Below are 16,943 nucleotides of genomic sequence, written 5' to 3' on the forward strand. Positions count from 1 at the left end.
GCGCGAGCGGCGGCGGCGGCGGCGGCGGCGGCGGCGGCGGCGGGAGGAGCTCCTGGCCGCTCCCCGCGCTCGGCTCTCCGCGCTCGGCTCCTCCATGGCGCTGCCGGGGCCTCCAGAGCCGCCCCGCGGCGCGCCCCGCAAGGCGCCCAGCCTGCTGGAGATGGGGGCGCTCTGTCTGGACTCGGAGATCATTCTGGGCTTCACCAGCCACCTCCTGCGGCGGCGAGCCAAGGTGAGGGCCGGGCGGCGGGAACCGCGGGCGGCAGAGGCGCTGTCCCGAGACTTTGCGGCGCGGCTCCCGCGGCGGAGGGAAGGAGGCAGCAGGTCCCGAGCAGCGCAGCCCGGGCCAGGGACCTGCTGCCGCACTTCCCGCATTAGTGCTGTCCCCAAGTCGCTCTCCCCCTGAGGCTGTGTCCGGAGCCGAGGCAGTCAGCTGGCGCGGAGAGAGCAGCGCGGGGACTCTGGGTCCCACGGTGCGCCTTGCTGGGGGTCGGGCGTCTCGCGGCAGATCCGGAGTCCCCGAGGTGACTCCAGGTCCTGCGTGCACCTGCAGGTTCTGACGGGCTGTGTGCGGCCCTTCTCCGGGAGCCCGGGTGTGGGGTGTGCGTGTGTGTGCGGTGCCGACCGCACTGAAGTTGCGGGCGTGGCCGGACCCGGGCGTCGGACCCGGGCGCTCGGCAACGGTGGGTTTCTGCGGGAGCCTGTGGGGAGTGTGTGCGTGGCACAGAGCCGCACTGCTCGGGCCCGGGTGTGTGTGTGCGTGTCCCAGACTAGTTGAGAGTCGGGGAACGGTGCGATTTGCAGGCGATGCGGCGCGGGGGCTGCCCCGCAATACCCAGGTCCGGATGGGGCCTGCCGCCTGTTTCCCTTCGGGCGGCTGAGATGAGATAGGAGGGGGCAAGAGCTACCGGCCCCCCGCTCGGGTGGAAAGGGGCCGGAGGCTGTGGGATTGCGGAGAGAGTGGGGAGCCCCTGCCCACTTTATTCCCCACGACCTCCACCACGTGGCAGATTAGAAAGGACTCGCAAAGCCGGGCGGGGAGGTGTTACGATCCACTGTTCATTTTGGGGGAGTGCGTGCGTGGGCAGGGAGGACCTTCCACGTAAAAGGGTGGTGGGCAAAACGTAATGAAGAACGTGTCGCTTTGAGGGGGCACAGGCGAGGCGAGGAGCAGTCCAAATCTGTGTGAGGGTTTGTGTGAGAGGGGAGTCGCGGGCCGGGGTCTCTGACTGGACCACGGCCCGCCAGCCGGCCCCTTCTCTGGCGAGGCTTTTCCTGGCACCCGGGAAGCGTCTTCTTGCCCGGGACTCGTGGCGCCAGGTCTCTCCCGTCTCGCGGCGGAGAGCGCGCGGCAGCCAGCAGGGGGCGCTCGCGCCACGGGAAGCCCGCGGCCGCGCCCTCCGAACCCGACCCGGGATTTCGGGCTGACGGGGAGCCTGGACCCGGAGCGACCCGCTCCTCAGATAGCGGCGACTCTTAGGGCCGGGCTGGAGCGGGAGCAACCGGTCGCCGAGATGGGGGGCGACCTCTCAGCCGGAGGCAAACAGGCAATTAATTCCGGAGCCAAGTTCCCATCTGCCAGACCGGCTGACAACAGGTCCCGTGCACGTCCCCGGGGCCAGCCGCGCCACCTCCTCCCGCTTCCCGGGCGCACAGCGCGCACACCCACTTTCCTGCACACGCGAGGCTGCAAACACACCCGTGCCGCTTGCAGACTCGCCAAGAAACACATACTCTGGCGCAGGCACTGCACGTTCCGAGGCGCGCACCGCGGCGACACTCACCTACGTGCGATTGTTAGACCCAGAGGGTGGCCAGCGGCCCACGGAGTGCGCCGGATTTGCAGGAAAAAGCGAGGGGGAGTCTGGGTCGGCGTTCAGCCCCTTCCTCGTCCCGCCTAGCTGTGTGACCTTGGGCAAGACCTTCCCCTTTGCCGCCTCAGTTTCCTCGCCTGTAAAGTGAGGAGTGGGTCGGTGCCTCCCAGGAGACGCGCGGACCCCACTGTCCCGGGAGAGGAGCAGGAAGGCGCATGCGCGCAAGTGTCCCGGGTATCTCAAGGAGGCCCCTAGCGCCCCTCCCTCGGGCTGGGACTCGCCGAACAGGTTGGGGTCCTTGCAGTGGGAGGGGCCGCGCGTCGAGGAGGGCCCCCTCCCCCACGCGCAGCCGAGCCGAGGGCCTGGGCGGGGTGGGACGGCCTTCCCGGAGCCCAACTCCCCCGGCCCCGCCCCCGGAGTCCCGCCCCCGCCCCGCCCCGCCCCGCCCCGCCCTCGCCTCTCTCGCACGCCCGCCGCCGCCGCCGCCGCTCGCTCTCCTCCACTCGCCCGCGCAGCCAACTTCGGAGCGGCCGGCCGGACCATGGGGGCTCCCCTGGGCCAGATCACGTAGCTGCGGCGACCCCGGAGAGCCCTCGCGGCCCGAAGCGCCCGCCCGGCCCTTACCGCTCCCAGGCCATGGGCGGCCGCGGGTCTCCGCTCTGCACGGCACCACCCGCGGTACGCGCGGCCCGGCCCCGAGAGGGAGGCGGCGGCGGGGCGCGGACGGGCGCCCCGAGACAGAGTCCCGGACACCGAGGATGCTCGCGGGGTGCGCTGCGCCCCCTGGGGGCCGCGCCTGGAGCGGAGCGCGGGGGGCGCCGGGCCTCCTGCTGGGAGGGACCCGGATCCCGACCTCGCCGGCTGGAAGGAGAGGGTGGGCGGCAGGTTCGCGCCCCGCGCTCCTAACTTTGCCGAGTGCCTCACTCTGCGGCCGGGACGCGCTGAGTTCTGGAGTCACTGGTGCTAGGTCCCCGGGTGGCACTGCTCAGGGGCCCAGGCTCACGTCCCCTTCTGCCCCCCCCCCCGCAGGTGGCCGAGGGCGGCCTAGCCCGCGAGCCGCTGCAGCTGCTGGAGGTGTCCCCTCGCAAGAGGCTGCCCAACGGGCCCGAGCAGGACCCATGCGGCAGCCGCCCAGCGCCCGAGGGCGCCGGTGCGGGCGCGGAGCAGGGCCACTCGGCGGGCGGAGGCGGCTGGTGCCGCCACTGCCACACGAAGCTCGCCGAGCTCAAGCGACAGGCGTGGAAGCTGGTCAGCGGGCCCGGGACACCCCTCCGGGTAAGTGAACCTCCCTCGGGCCGGCTTCTTCCGTGCTGCCGTCTGGGAGACCTTGGGTCCCGGAGGGAGGCGAGGTTCTACCGAGCGTTTTTTGGCTAGTTCCTTCTCCTCTCTGGGCTTGGGTTACCCCTTCTGTAACCTGGTGTGTGTGAGTTGGAGCAGCTCGTCCTAAGAGGCTCCGCGGTGGGATCAGAGGGGGGTTGGGCAGGCGTTTCTCCACGGAGCCACAGATGTCCCACAGCTGGAACCACAGTCTGTGTTTGGGAGGGGAAGGGAGAGAGGGAGACGGCACGGACTCCACCCAGGGCGGGACAGCTCCCGCGCTGCCAGCAGCAAGAGGTTACTTGGTGCGTTGTTGCCCTTGGGGCACCTGGGCCCCCAGCCAGGTGTCTGGAAATTGCACACCTGGGGCGGGAGGGCTTGGAGGACCAGAGGGTGGGCCTGCCGCTGTGAGGGGGGGCCTGCCTTCCCCCTTTCCCTGGGTCATGAATAAGAATTGTGTGTGGGACACAGCCTGGGGCTTTGCCACCTTAGGCAGTGGCCACCCATTTGGGAATGGAGCGGCTGGGCCCCAGCAGCCTAGGTGTTTGCCCGCCGAGGGGGCTCTGCCAGATTCTTCAGCCAATGGGCTTGCCCTGGTCTTGGAAGGAGCTGGGACCATTGTTCAAGGAACAATGAGCCCTGGAAGTTTGCAAAGCCTGGGAAGGTGGGGGTCTCCAGAGGAAGCCCTTCCCGCCAGACCTTCAGTCTTTTTGAAAGCTTTCTTGGGAAGTCCGCATAATCCCCATTGAATCTAAATATAGTTCTCTAAGGAGGCTTAGCAGGCCGGGATGGGGGCAAGAGCCTGGGTTCCAGGGGGTCCCATGGTGTTCCTGTCTTGGGCAGGGCGGGGAAGGGAGGTGAGTCTGGTTTCTGTGGCCAGGAGAGGGGACCTGTGGCCTGCCCTGGGGTGGGTCTGGACCCTCCTGATCTGCTGCTTAGAGTGGGGTGCAGCCTTTCCAGGCTCTGTGCCCCCGGATGGCCTGAATCTGGTTGAAAAGACAGCAGAGGACCTTCAGGGCCTCATGAGAGGGTGGTTTGGGACAGACTTCTCGGGGGCCTGTCAGAGCTACCGGGCCATCTTATTACCCCATAGGGGAACCAGGACCGAGAGAGGAGGGGCTTCAGTGACTGAGCTGGGTTTTCCCTGGCACTGCTGGGCATGTGGCCAGCTGGTTGCCGGTGGGCGTGGGATCCTGGTGGAGAGAAGCCCCTCATGGGGGCGAGGGTGTGGCCTAGTGGTCTCCTCCTGCCCATGCTGATCAGGGAAGCCTCCTGACCACCCAGAGTGTTCACCTCCCACCTGCCCTAGCCTATTCTGAGTTTGGTAGTACCCCTCAGTGCCAGGTGGGGGCTCACCCCCTTTCCTGGCCGTCCCTGGTACCCAACAGCATGCTCACCCCGCAGACCAGGGTCCCGTGCTTTGTTCTTGGTCTGCGGCCCCTCCCCCGATGTGTTTCCTCCTTTGTCTGATGGGTGTAGCCTCTTGGGGCCCTTCTGGGAGTGGGATCCAAACTGTAGGGTGATGTGCCCAAGGGAGGGAAGGCCCCATTATCCATTGTTTTTCCAGTGAGGATGGAAGCAGGTCCTGTGGGGCTTCCGGCCCTCGGGCTGAGCCACCCAAGCCAGGGGACATGGGGGTTTGGGCCTGAGACCCTGGGACCTTGGTAGGTGTCATTGTCTTGGGCAACCCAGGATCTCCCCAGCATCCTGGCTGAATCTCAGCAGCCTCTCCCGCCTGCCCCAGAACCTTCTTCAGGGAGGGCTGTGGAGGTGGCGTCTAGGATGTGTGCATGGACCCACTTCTGCTTTTGGTTAGGGAGGTAGTTGGGGAGACCTTTGTGTGACTGGCTTTGGGTGAGCCCAGTGCTCCTCCGAGCCTGGCCCATGTCCAGGAACCCTGGGCTCTGTTTTGAGGCCAGCAAGGCACTGGAGCATGGAGTTGGTGTTCTAGGATTTTCCGTAGGGGGCCCTTTCTTGTTTTTCGTCATGCAGAAATGAACTTCATAAGGACAGCACTTCAGATTAGGGGTGGGGGGCTTGCTGGGCTCCCGTGGCTGGGGTAGGGGGTTGGAGCTGGACCCCAGCCTGGCTACTGGAGGCCCTCACCTTAGGGGCCCCTGTTTGATCTCAGGTGGAGAGGGAGGCTTGCGAGGGTGGAGGGACAGTGGATGTTAGCCAGCCCAAGGTCACCCCATCCTGTGGCCCTGGCGTCCGCCCAGCTGGCTCCTTGCCCACCCTCCTTATTGGCAGACAGCTCTCTGCTCTGGGACCTTGGGCAGGTTTGTTGAGATCTGGGACCATGTTTGTACCCATTTCACAGGCAGGTAGAGCAGGGCCAGCACTTGCTCAGCCCTTGCTGCTTTGGTGGGATGTGGGCTCGAGGGTCATTCTGTGCCTGGGTCTTGGTGCCCATGGGGGTTGAGTGGGGGCAGTTGGAGCCCTGCCCCAGTCATCAGATGGCCTGCCTGTCCCTTGCTGCCGTGTCCTCTCTTCAATCTGTGCCTGGCTCAGTTTCTCCACTGGGGAAGTGAGGGTGACCGTGGTCCCTACTGAGGGAGGTCATCTCTCTGGAGTGGATAGGACCGTGCCCTGATGCCCCCGGGGGCACGGGAGGGAACGTGCTCTGCCTGCCCAGGTGGTAGCCTGGGAGGCTGTCCTACCTGAACCAGGAAGGGCAGTGGGCCTGGGTGTGGGCAAGACACCTCACTGCTCCCGGCCCCCCTCAGTGTGCCCCCTTCGGCTCTCACCAGGTCCCCCAGGCCTTGTGTCCGGTGACCCCTTCAGGACCCTTCCATGGCGTGCAGCCATGACCTCTGGACTGTCCCACAACCTCCCGTGGCCTTGCCCCTGTGGGCCCTGCTACAGGCACCTGTCTCCTCCCTGGACCCCCAGTGTCCCTGGGCCACCCTGCCAATTCCCTGCTCGGAGCTCCCTGTGCCCCTCCCAGGGGGCCCTGCCTCTGAGAAGTCTGCTGGGGTCTCACAACACCTCCCTCGAAGGGAGCAAAGCCAGGCCTCCTCTTCCGCCACACTGAGTGCCCCCAGCTTAGCACTGGCCCCTCTATCCTCATTCGCCAAGCCAGAAGCCGAGGCCCTGGCCTTACCCACTCTGTGTCCTCACCCGCCACGGGGAGCTGGTCACCAGGTTCTTGCAGACCCCTTTCAGCGTCCTCTCCAATCTGGTCCCCGGTGCCCGCCCACCCCCAGCTCCCACCCTCAGGGCACCCAGAGGGGACTTGCTGAACCTTGGACCCGTTCGGAGGGCTCTCCGGCCGGAGTCCGGTTCTCTTGTTCTGTCCTGGCCCTGTCCGACTGGAAGGCGCGCCCCTGCACACGGGGTCACCTCTGCCTGAAGTCGCCATCCCCCCCCCCGTCACAAGTGCTCCTTTTGCAGACCCCCAGCCCTTGTCCTGCCCGTGCTTAGTGCTCGTTGGCAGACCCCCCAGCCCCGGTCGCCAGCGTCCCCGGCACCAGTGCTTGCACGGTTGACTGTGGCGGGAACACTCAGACACGCTGACTGGCTTCACTCCGAGTTCACGGCTCTGGCTTATCCTCCACGGTCATTGAGCCTCCCTCCCGTCCTGTAAGCTTCCCCTCCCCCCGTCTCTGGGAGGCCACCGCGGCTGCGGACAATGACACCTGACCCAGTTCTTTCTCAGCCCCTCCCACACCCCTTGGCCACTGTGTGGTTTCCATGCCCTCTGTGCTGCCCCGAGGCCAGGAGCTCTGTCAGGGCAGGCGTGGGGTCCAGGTAGCCCAGAGAAGTTTGTTGAATGACTAAATGACCAGGCTTTTCCTCCCACACCCCTCTGTGTTCACCCCCACGACTGCTGGGCTGGATTCCTGCTCTCCTGTCCCCCACCCTGGGGGACAGCCCCCGTGGAGGATGACGATCTTTACCCTCCTTGAGGCAGTGGGGGCCCGGATCCTGCTTGGGGAACCCATTCCAGCCGCCAGTCAGATGCGTCATGCAGAGGTGGTGCCTCCTCCAGAGACCCCGTGGCATTCGCCGTGTCATTACTGGTGCTGAATTGATTAGCACCTCTGATGAGGGAAAGAGATCAATTCTCATTTAGCTCTTGCAGATCTCTTGCTCACCCTGGCAGGGGGTCTCATCGTCTTAGCCCCCTGCGAGCTCCAGGACCACTGCTGATGGTCCCTGACCGCTGATGTAGTCCCCAGGCATTCGCTCACACACTGCACCACCCTGGACAGCGAGTCTGAAGGCTTCCGGGGAGGGGCACGGGCTCCCGTCCAGTGCACGCCTTGGGGTCACCTAACTAGGCTCCTAAGGCTGGCGTCCTGGAGACCCTCCTGCTTCTCTCTGGGGTCTGGTTCTGGAGGAAGGGGGTGGCGGTTCTGCCAGCTCAGCATTCACCTGTCCCACTCCCCCTGCCGGGAAGCCATCCAGGCCCCCTGCATGCTCCATGTGTCCATGGCCCCCACTCTGACTGCACTGACATGCGGTAGTGGGGTCCCGGGTCTGCTGTCCCAACTGGCCTGTGGTCTTGGAAGGGCAGGGGCTGAGCCCGGCTGGTGTGGGACATTTGCTGCCTGCGGTCAGAGTCCCCAGACCCCCGTTCCCTGCACTGTTTGGAGCCTGGTCTGAGCTCTTCCGGGTTCTGGCCACCCCCCCCCCCCCCCCCCGCCCCGTGCCAGGGCCACAGTGTCTGCCTTGGGGCTCCACAGGCTGGGGAACTCAGCATCAGCAGTGTTCCCCAGCTGAGCCAGGTGCCGGCGGGCTCTGGAGGCAGCCAGGGAGGTGTGAGAGGGGCGGGAGCTCCCTGGGGCTGGTGGCTGGGCAGTGTCCCAGCTGGCAGGGGCCCGGATGACTCAGCTGCAAAGGGTTCAGTCTGTGGGGCTCAGAGGCTCCCAGGCCACTTGGGGGAACCGAGCCTGGGCCGGGTGAGGGAGGAGGCCGGGTTAGGCCGAGCCTTGCCATCTGGTCTCTGTGAGGCCTCAGCTGGCCTCTCCCCACCTGGGCTGGCTCCCTCCTCCCTAGATAGACAGTGGTCTAGCCAGTGTCCCCTGGTGTCCTTTGGTCCAGTAACGGAATGATGGGCTCCTTGCATCCATCTTAACCCCTGCTGGTCCAGGGTCTCAGGCAGTGAGGGTGGGCAGTAGGGGGTGCGGTTTGCGAGCCACGGCCCTCTGAGCACCAGCCACAAGCAGAGATGAAGCTTCGGGAGCTGGCTGGGGTGTGGGCCCCGCAGTCCCAGCCCTCATGCCTCATGGGAGGGAGTTTGCTTGAGGGGGTCTGGCTGCACTCTGAGGCGGGGCTGAGTCAGGGATGTGCGTGGTGGTGATGGAACTCGCTGCCTCTTTGCGGAGAGGAGCAGGGTCAGGGAGGGCTGAGTCCCTTGCTCCTCCTGGGTTAAAAGGGGGGCATTTTCCCTTTTGGTGTCACATTTTATGGCTGGGGGACTCCCATGGGGCTGTGTGCAGGGTTCCTGGCACTCCATGGTAGGGGCTCCCTGGCCTCATCTGGTCTCCGTCCCCCTGGCGGCATCCCAGGCTTCGGCTCTGAGTGCTGGGCTGGGGTGGGGGTGGGTGGGCTCAGCCAGGCGCCTGGGGCCGACAGATTTATGGTATTGTGTGGCCCAGGGCCAGTGGCTCTGCGTTCACCTCTGACCCTGTGTGATGGATGCTGGCCCGTGCCGCTGCCTGTTTCCGGGTGGAAGCTGCCAGTCGCTGGCCCTGCCCCGTGCCCTGCTTGGGGCAGGGCTGCAGGGTCGGCCCGTCCCTGAAATCCCCATACCCCCTTCATAGTCACGGCGCAAGGCCACAGCCCAGCCCCACAGACTTGGCCGGTCTAAAACCCAAGGGATTGTCTGGAAGTCATTTCGGCATATGGCTTGCTTGGTTGTTGCCAGTAATGTGGCTGCAGGCCCTCCTGATCTCGTCCCGGGGTCCCCTCGCCTTGGCCCTGTCCCTTCTCGAACCCTCCACACTTTGAGCCCCAGCCTTGCTGCCCAAGCTTGCTGATCCAAGTGTCTTAGGCTCAGGCTCAGGGTAGCGGGAGGAGTAATGTGGTTCCTAGTAGGGTGGGCGTGTGTGGAGATGGGTCTGTGGCCCCCCGTGCTCTGGCTCTTCTCCAGCCCGTGCAGTGGGCCAGTGGGAGGCCTAGGGGTGCCTGGCGGTGGTGTGTCTGGGTACCAGATCCCGGGATGATGTTGGGACCCGTCCTGCCTCATGTCTGTCTTCTCTGCTGGGTAAGTGGCAAGGAGGGCCGGCTGGTTTGTGCTGTGGGACGGGCTGCCCCTGTGGGGAGTGGGACCCCTCCTCTCTTGGGATGTCCCTGAGGCCTGGTGAGGAGAGGAGCCTCAGGGTGGACGCCCGGGGTACCTGGCCTGTGGGGCTGTGCTTTGGACAGGGGAGCAGGGAGCTGGGCAGACGGGAGGGCTGATACCAGCAACCCGTCAGCAGGCCTCCGAGCAAAACATGCCGAACCCTACCACCCTACGTGGTGAGGGAGGGAAGAGCCGGCGCAGGGCTGTGAGTGACCTGCCTAAGGCCACTCACCCTGGCTGTTTTCCCTCCAGTGTTTGTGCGCATAACTGAAGTGCTGTGGGCCTGGGAGGGAGGGCTCTGCAGAGGGGCGTCTAGGAGGGCCTCCTAGAGGAGGCGGCATTTGCTCTCGGTTAGAATTAGACCCACAGAGATGAGGTGAGGGTCCCCGGGGGGAGGGAACATTGAGGGCTCCAAGATGGGGGTGGCTGGAGCCTGGAGCCTGTCCTGGGGGGCGCCAGGTAGAGCACGGAGGGGGAACCAGGATGGGGTCAAGGGTCAGGAGGTGTGGTGGAGGGGAGTCACACTCCAGCCCTGGAGCAGAGGTTGGGGCCTGGTGTGTCCTGGGAGGTCCTGTGATTCAACAGCTGCAGCCAGGGCCTCTCCAGGCAGCCTCATTGGAGGCACCTGTTGGTTGGGTGTACATCTGGGCTGAGGCCAGCAGGAGAAGGTGGGTTACTGGGCCCCGCTGAGGGGCGGGGGCTCCATTCCACGTCTGTACCGGCCCTGGGCTCGCGGGGCCACCCACCCAGGTCGGCGTCCGGCCTCCCTGGGGTTCCGAGCCCTCCTGAGGGTCACCAGGGAGCCCTGGCCATGCAGGGTACTGCGTGGGCCTCACCCTGGTGGTGAGAATCTGCCGTGCCCCTTGCTCAGATGAGGGAGAGGAGGTCCCTGGGGGCTGCAGCCACACCCACGGAGTCAGCCCGAAAGCCCCGTCTGGGCGAGCTCCGGGCTCCCCTGGAGTGTGTGGAGTGCCTCCGCCCGGGATGCCAGCCTCTCTGCCCCCTGCCCCTGCCGAGGCCATCCCGCTGGACTGGTCTCCAGCCGCCAGGATCCCCACCGCCCTGCGTGGCAGCGTGGCGTCGGGTGGAGGACAGGGGAGGCCATTGAAGGGAGGGGGTCTCAATGAACTAGTGTGTGCCCTGAGCTGCCCAGCTGGCTGGTGCCTGGCACGGGGCCTTGGGGACAGGTGCCAGTCTGTGCTGGGTGGGCCGGGCTGCAGCCCCCGCTCTCCCCACCCCGGCCTCTGAGAGAAGAGGGGAGTCAGTGTTGGCTCTGGGGCCTTCAGAACTGCAGACCGGTGGGCCCGGAGTGGCCTCCAGGGTTCTGGCTGGCAGATGGGGGAGGGTCTGGTTCGGCGGTCCCTAGGGGACCTGGGTGGGCAGGGCCTCTGGCTGACAGTTGGGCCTGAGGTGAGGTGCCTGGCTGGTGGGAGGGGCTGGGGTGGCCCAGGTGTGGCTGGCTGGCCGACTGAACCCCCGCCACCCCCCCTCCGGGTTCACCAGGCTGCACGCGACATTGGAATGTCCTCGCCAACAGAGCCGCGAGAGAGCAGCGCCTGGCCCAGCAGCCGGGGGTCCCTTCCTGGACCTGCTGTCAGCTCCGGAAGCGGTGGCCGCACAGGGTCACGGTCCTGGGCGCTTTGTTTGTGGAGGGAAGGGAGGAGGAGGTAGAGGGGTTATGGCCAGGGAGGACCCCGCGCTCCATGTGGACAGTGTGGCGGGCCGGGGAGGGGCACCCCCAGGCCTCAGGGCGCTCTTCCAGGCGTGGCTTCTGGGTCTGTTTGTCCTCCTAGAGGCCCTGCCAGTGAACCTCTTTCTAAAGACAGGGTGACGGGCTCGGGGAGGGTCATCTCGCAGCTCTGGGGTCTGGGAGTTTCTCCCAACTGGGGAGCAGAGCCCCTTCCTTCCTCCCGTGTTGGCCTCAGCTTGAGGATCTGGTCAGCTCCCGTCCCGCCCTGTGGGTGGGCTCGGCTGGCCCTGGGCTGGGAGAAGCCTCTCCCGGCAGGACGATGGGGCAGTTCGGCCCTGAGAAGTCAATCTGGGCCTCCGATGCAGGAGAAAATGGAAGGATTACTTAAAGCAACTTGGAGACCCCAGAAAGGAGATGAAAAATGGCAAGTCATTATTTTTAAGTGGGGAGAGGCTCCCTAAAACCCCGGCGGCATGATGGGTAGGTGGTATGCAGTGCTAAATTGAATCAAATTAAGAAAAATGTTTTCCAAATGCAAGTAAAATATCTGTTTAATTAGACTGTAGAGAGGAAATGAAAAGTAATATTTTGCAGGGGGTAATCACTGTCTTTCTGAAGGTGCTGGGCTCCAGAGAGGGGGTGGGTGATAAGTAGCCTGGCGGCTGGAGGCTTTTGGGGGTCAACATTCCAGAAATTGGGTCAACGACCCCTCTGGGGCTTGGGTCTGTGGACCCTGGGAGCTGCCCGGAGGCTCCCGTGGCTGGGAGAGGAGAAGGGCCGGCTGCCCCTCGCAGCCTTCCCAGCCCCCATGTACAGCAGTCTTGGGGCTGTTGGCTTGTGATGTGAAGGCTGAAGGCCACCGTGCTCCTGGAGGGGAGAGGGGGGTGGGGCTGCAGGGGCTGCCCAGCTTTTGTCTCTGTGAAAGCCTCCCAGGGGTCACAGGGGTGGTGGAAGGTGCCAGCCCCCCTCCTTGGAGTCCTGAACACTGGGCCAGGGTGCTGGGGGCGGGAGGGGGGGCGGTGGAGCTTGCTGTTTGCCAAGCTGGTCCAGCAGACTGGGGAGGCCTGGGGTCCCTCCAGTGTGGGGCGTGTGGTTCCAGGTGAGGAGCGTGCAGTGAGTGTCCCGTGCTGCTCAGTGGGCTTGCTTTGGCCTGAGCAGCAAGCGTGCCCCGCCCTGCCCTGCCCTGTGCTGGCCCAGCCTAGTGCTTGCCTGGCCTGACAGAGGGGCTCAGCCCCACGGGGTCTCCGTGTGGTCACCCAGGGCAGGTCCTTCTGTCTCGTGTGTGTGACACGAGGCAGAGGTTGCAAGATGCCCCGTGTCCCTGCCGTGCCAAAAGCCCTCTGAGCCCCCTGCAGTGATGGGGAGGCCCCCTCGGCTGCCAGTGCTGGGAAGGGGTGGGTGGCACTGGGGTGGGCTTTGGCCCTGGGATGGGCCCAGGTGTGTCTGGGCGGGGCCTCCTGGGAGCTCATAACGCAGGAATTGGGTTTGGTGTGCCCCCCCCCCGGCCCCGCCCCAAGCCCTTCACCGGAGCAGACCTCCGTGGTTCCCTCCTGGGGCTTCGATGCCCAGAGCCTGAGGCCTTGGTGGGGCTGGGGCCTCCCTGACAGCTGCCATCTGGATTCCTGATGACACAGCTGGGAGGGGGGTTTGCTCTGGCTTCCTGTCGCTTTGCCTGCAGCCCCCCTGCGCCCGGCCAGTGTGGTGGTGGGGTCTGGTGCAGGCTCAGGTCAGTGAGCACCCCCACCCCCTGCTCTGCCTTTCCTTCCTGCCTCCTCTGTGCCAGCCATGCAGGGGGTGCCCCGGGGCTCCCCCAGAGGCCCGAGCTCCCCAGGCCAGGCCGAGGCACTGGAACAATGGGTAGCTGGGCCTGGGGCGGCCGGGGGGGCTGGGTGGGGCCGGGCGCCCTTTCAAGTTGGCTAATGGCATCAGCAGGCCGCACTTCCTTCCTCTCGCAAGGTCCACCATTAGCAGCCTCCTGCTGAGTGGAAAAAACGGAGTAATCCGAGCCGGGCCCTGGAAAACAGGTCAGGAGTGACAAGTGACCGGGCTGGGCCCTGTGTGAGCCCGGCCTGTGGCTGGGGGACCGGCGTCGGGGTTCCATCTGTGGCCCTGCCTGCCAGCCCTGGTGGGCGCTCCTGTAGAGTTTCCATGGGTCTCCCCCTACCCTGCGCCCAGCCTCCTGCTGGGGTGTCCACTAATCGGGACCAGACATTCTGGCGCTTCAGACGCTCTGGAGCCCACCAGCCCTCGCCCGAGAAAACCCAGGCCTTCCTGAGGGGCCCGCAAGTCGGGCAGCTGGTGTGCCTGGCCTGGCCAGAGGCCACCCTTTCATGGGCGCTGACCTACGTGGGGTATGTGGGGACAGCAGTGGTCTGTGGCTGAGGCCGAGCGGGGCTTCCGTGGAGCACGGATGGGGGAGCAGAGCCGGCACCCCCTCCCAGCGAGGCCACCCTGCCACAGCTGGTCCCGAGCATCTGTGTGCAGGCTCGGGCTGGCCAAGGTCAGGCTCGGGGAGCCTGGCTGGAGTGAATGAGATGCACCTGGTGGGATGGTGGCCTCAGCTTCCTCTTCTGAGTGATGGGTGTATCAGGGGAGGCCATAGTCCTTTTGGGGCCAGCAGGGCAGCTGGACTGGAGTCAGGTCTTGCTGTGTGGACAGTAGGGAACGGCCTGGGGCCAGGAAGGGAAAAGGCTCCAGCTCGGGGAGTTGGAGCAGGTCTCTGCTGGCGTGGGGGAGGGGCAGCTGGAGGCCCAGCCGAGCTGCCCAGCTGGCCACGGTGAAGACATGGGCCTGCATATGGGGTTGGTTCTGTGGAGAGCCCTGGGAAAGTCCTGGGCGGTCATGGCCACAGCTGGGCTGGGCCAGTGCTTGGTTGAGGGGTTGCCCTGGCCAGACACCTGTGGCTGGGCCTTGCCTCTCAGGGGAGGGGAGGATGCGGAGGGTCTAGCCCTGGCTTAGACCCTGACTGGTCCCCACAGGGCTGCCCCAGGGAGGCACCAAGGCAGAGCCCGGTGGGGCGGTCGAGGGACAGGGTGTGGGCCCAGGGAATAGGAGTCTTGATAACGTCTTTGCAGTAAGGTTCCTTCTGAGGATTGCCTCTCTCCTCCTCCTTCTTCCAGACGTGTCACCTCTTCCAGGAAGCCCTCCCTGACCTCCAGGCCCTGGGCTGAGCTGGCTTTTGTCCTTAGCCCTTTCTGGGCACCAGGCTCACAGTTAGGGAGACCCATGTGTCCCCCTCATGCAGCGCACAGCTTGGCAGCCACCAAGCCCCACAGACGCTGGGAACTAAGCCCGTGCGGGCGGTCGAGCGGGGTGGGCATCTGGCACTTGTGCGTCCGTCCTGAGGTGGACCTGGGCCTGCCCGGCTCACCCTTCCCAGTCACTGTGAGGCCTGATGTCCGCGGGCACGAGTGAGCGCGGGGCCGCAGTTCATTTTTTTTTTTTTTAAGATTTTATTTATTTATTTGAGAGAGAGAATGAGAGGAGGGAGGGTCAGAGGGAGAAGCAGACTCCCCGGCTGAGCAGGGAGCCCGATGCGGGACTTGATCCCGGGACTCCAGGATCATGACCTGAGCCGAAGGCAGTCGCCCAACCAACTGAGCCACCCAGGCGCCCATGGGCCGCAGTTCACTGTCCCGCAGATCCTGGCTTCCCAAAGCAGGGTGAGGGTGTCCAGCCCTCCCGCCCCACCTCCAGTGGGGTCGAGCTGGGGGTCCCCTCATGGCTCTGGACTGATGTTGCTTTTGCCGGGGGCCCCGGGGGTGCTGACTGCATGCAGCCAGGCCGTGGAAGGGCCCTGGGCCGGGCTGGGAGAGGGGGTCTGGCCCTGCTTCTGCCAGCCTCCCGGCGGCTTCTCAACCACCTGGCCTGGGCTGCTTGCGGCCGGTTGTTGGCGGGGCGTGCCGATGCCTCGTTGGCCGCGAGTGAGCTCGGTAATGAGGACGGGAGGAGGCAGGTAGTTGTCAGGGGCACCCTGGGCCTCACTATTAAGCTCTGATAATTATTTTCCTGCCGGGCTCATGCTGACAAAACTGTTTGGGGCTTATTAATCAGTTATGGATGATGCGGCGGCCACAACATGAGCTGGGCTGGCGCTGCGGGGGGTGAGGCAGGAGGGGCTGGGTCCCGGTGCCCTGGCACTGACCACCTTTGTCCCTTGCCCCCCCACCCAGGACCCTTGCCTCTCTGCTCTACTTCTCGACCAGCTGCCAGCCGCTGGGGCCCCACCTGCCTGCCGCCCCGAGGCCGAGCCCCGCTGTGATGTCTGCATGACACACCTGAACCAGCTGACGCGGGAGGCCCTGCGGCTGCTACAGGCTCCCGCCAGCCGCGAGGACCCCGACGCCCCTCCCGGAGACCCTGGCCTTGTGCCCCCGAGCCCCGGCGCCGGGAGCAGCCCGCGGGAGGCACCCGTGCCTGCTGGCCCGCCGGGCAGGCAGCCGGGCCGGGTGGGGCCGGACAAGAGGAAGGGGCTGGCCTGGCCGTCTGGGCCCAGTGTGCAGGTGTCGGTGGCACCAGCTGGCCTGGGCGGAGCCCTGAGCACCGTCACCATCCAGGCCCAGCAGTGCCTGGAGGGCATGTGGAGTGTCTCGAGGGTCAACAGCTTCCTGCCGCCATCCTGCCTGGTGAGTCTGCTGGGCGGGGTGGGCTGCTGGCCTCCTGGGACCACCAGGCAGGGCAGTGGGCAGCTGGGTCAGACCTGGGTTCCCTCCTGGGGGTCCCTGTCCACATCTCAGCATGGCCCATGCTGCGCAGGCTCAGTGCCCCCCCCCCGCCCCTGTATCAAGGGGCCGTGCACACGGGAGGAGGCCCCGTCAAGTCCACCAGCAGAGTCACGGTGGGCAGGGTCCTCCCGCGTCCCCGGGGGGCATCTGTCACATGGCACCCGTGTGTATGGTCGGGGAGGGAGTTGGCCACTCCTGCTTCTGAGAGCACGTGTGGTGCTGCGGGCTGACGGGAGGGCTCCCGGGGCAGGATCAGACCCTCCTTCTCAGGGGGAGTGACACATCTCCTTGTGAGGAGGGGTCCCCAGTGGCCCTGCCCCTCCAGGCTCTCCTGCCATGCTAGGCACCCCCCCCCGCCAGGCTGTGGCCCAGCTGACAGAGCTTGGAGTGTAGGGTGAGGCCTGCAGGGGTTGGAGGCGGTCTCTGTCCACTCCCGTGGCCTCTTAGGAGATGCCTCTTTTCAGTTGGCTGCAGAGTGCCCCCCACAAAGGCTCTCCTCCTCAGGTGCACCAGATTGTCGCCCACACCAGGGGGCACAGCCTCCGTGGAACCAGCTCTGGGCACCAGTGGGCACTGTGGGTGCTGTGGACTTGGGCCAGGTGTCCTCTGGCAGAGCCCTGGGCCGGTGTCACCCCCGTAGGTTGGGATGAAGCCAGCCTTGCAGGGCGGAGCTGAGGCCAGCCGCGTTCCCGCTAGCCACAGAGCTTGGCTGCTGGTGGTCTCTCCCAGTGTCTGCTGTGCCCCCAGTTCTCCATCGAGCGGAAAGTATACCAGGATAGGAGTTGGGAGGGGGGGTTGTTGGATTAGGGGTCTCATAGGACACTGGAGGGAGTTGGTTTGGGTTTGGGCAGTACATGAGGTTAATTGTCCTGGGAAGTCCTTTCCCCAGAAAGCACCTGGCTGCTCTGCCCGAGCCTCAGGGGATACCTTCTCCCAGGGGTCTGTGCCCTCAGATGTGCCCACCTATTTAGTTGAGGACTGAGACTGACAGACAGCCCAGCATAGGGGCTCATCAGGCAAACAAGTAGGAAGGACCTTCTAAGCAGAAGGAACCCTCTATGTGGAGGCCCAGAGGTGTGAAGCCTGAGGCCTGCCTGGAGGTGTGAAGC

At 65.7% G+C, this 16,943-nt stretch overlaps 1 protein-coding gene across 1 annotated transcript in view; it reads left to right on the forward strand.

Annotated features, from left to right (window-relative positions):
* The first annotated feature begins 2,317 nt into the window (after positions 1 to 2,317).
* Positions 2,318 to 16,943, forward strand: part of KIF26A (kinesin family member 26A) — a 40,361-nt gene continuing 25,735 nt past the window's right edge. Inside the window, exons 1-3 of the mRNA XM_025870496.2 lie at positions 2,318 to 2,492; positions 2,844 to 3,089; positions 15,283 to 15,735. Coding sequence (XP_025726281.1) covers positions 2,451 to 2,492; positions 2,844 to 3,089; positions 15,283 to 15,735 — 741 coding nt within the window. The 5' untranslated portion in view covers positions 2,318 to 2,450. The remainder of the gene's footprint in view (positions 2,493 to 2,843; positions 3,090 to 15,282; positions 15,736 to 16,943) is intronic.

The sequence above is a fragment of the Callorhinus ursinus genome, unplaced genomic scaffold (assembly GCF_003265705.2).
Source record: "Callorhinus ursinus isolate GAN/ISIS: 27379988/994484 unplaced genomic scaffold, GSC_fseal_2.0 scaffold8, whole genome shotgun sequence".
NCBI classification, from domain to species: Eukaryota; Metazoa; Chordata; class Mammalia; order Carnivora; family Otariidae; genus Callorhinus; species Callorhinus ursinus.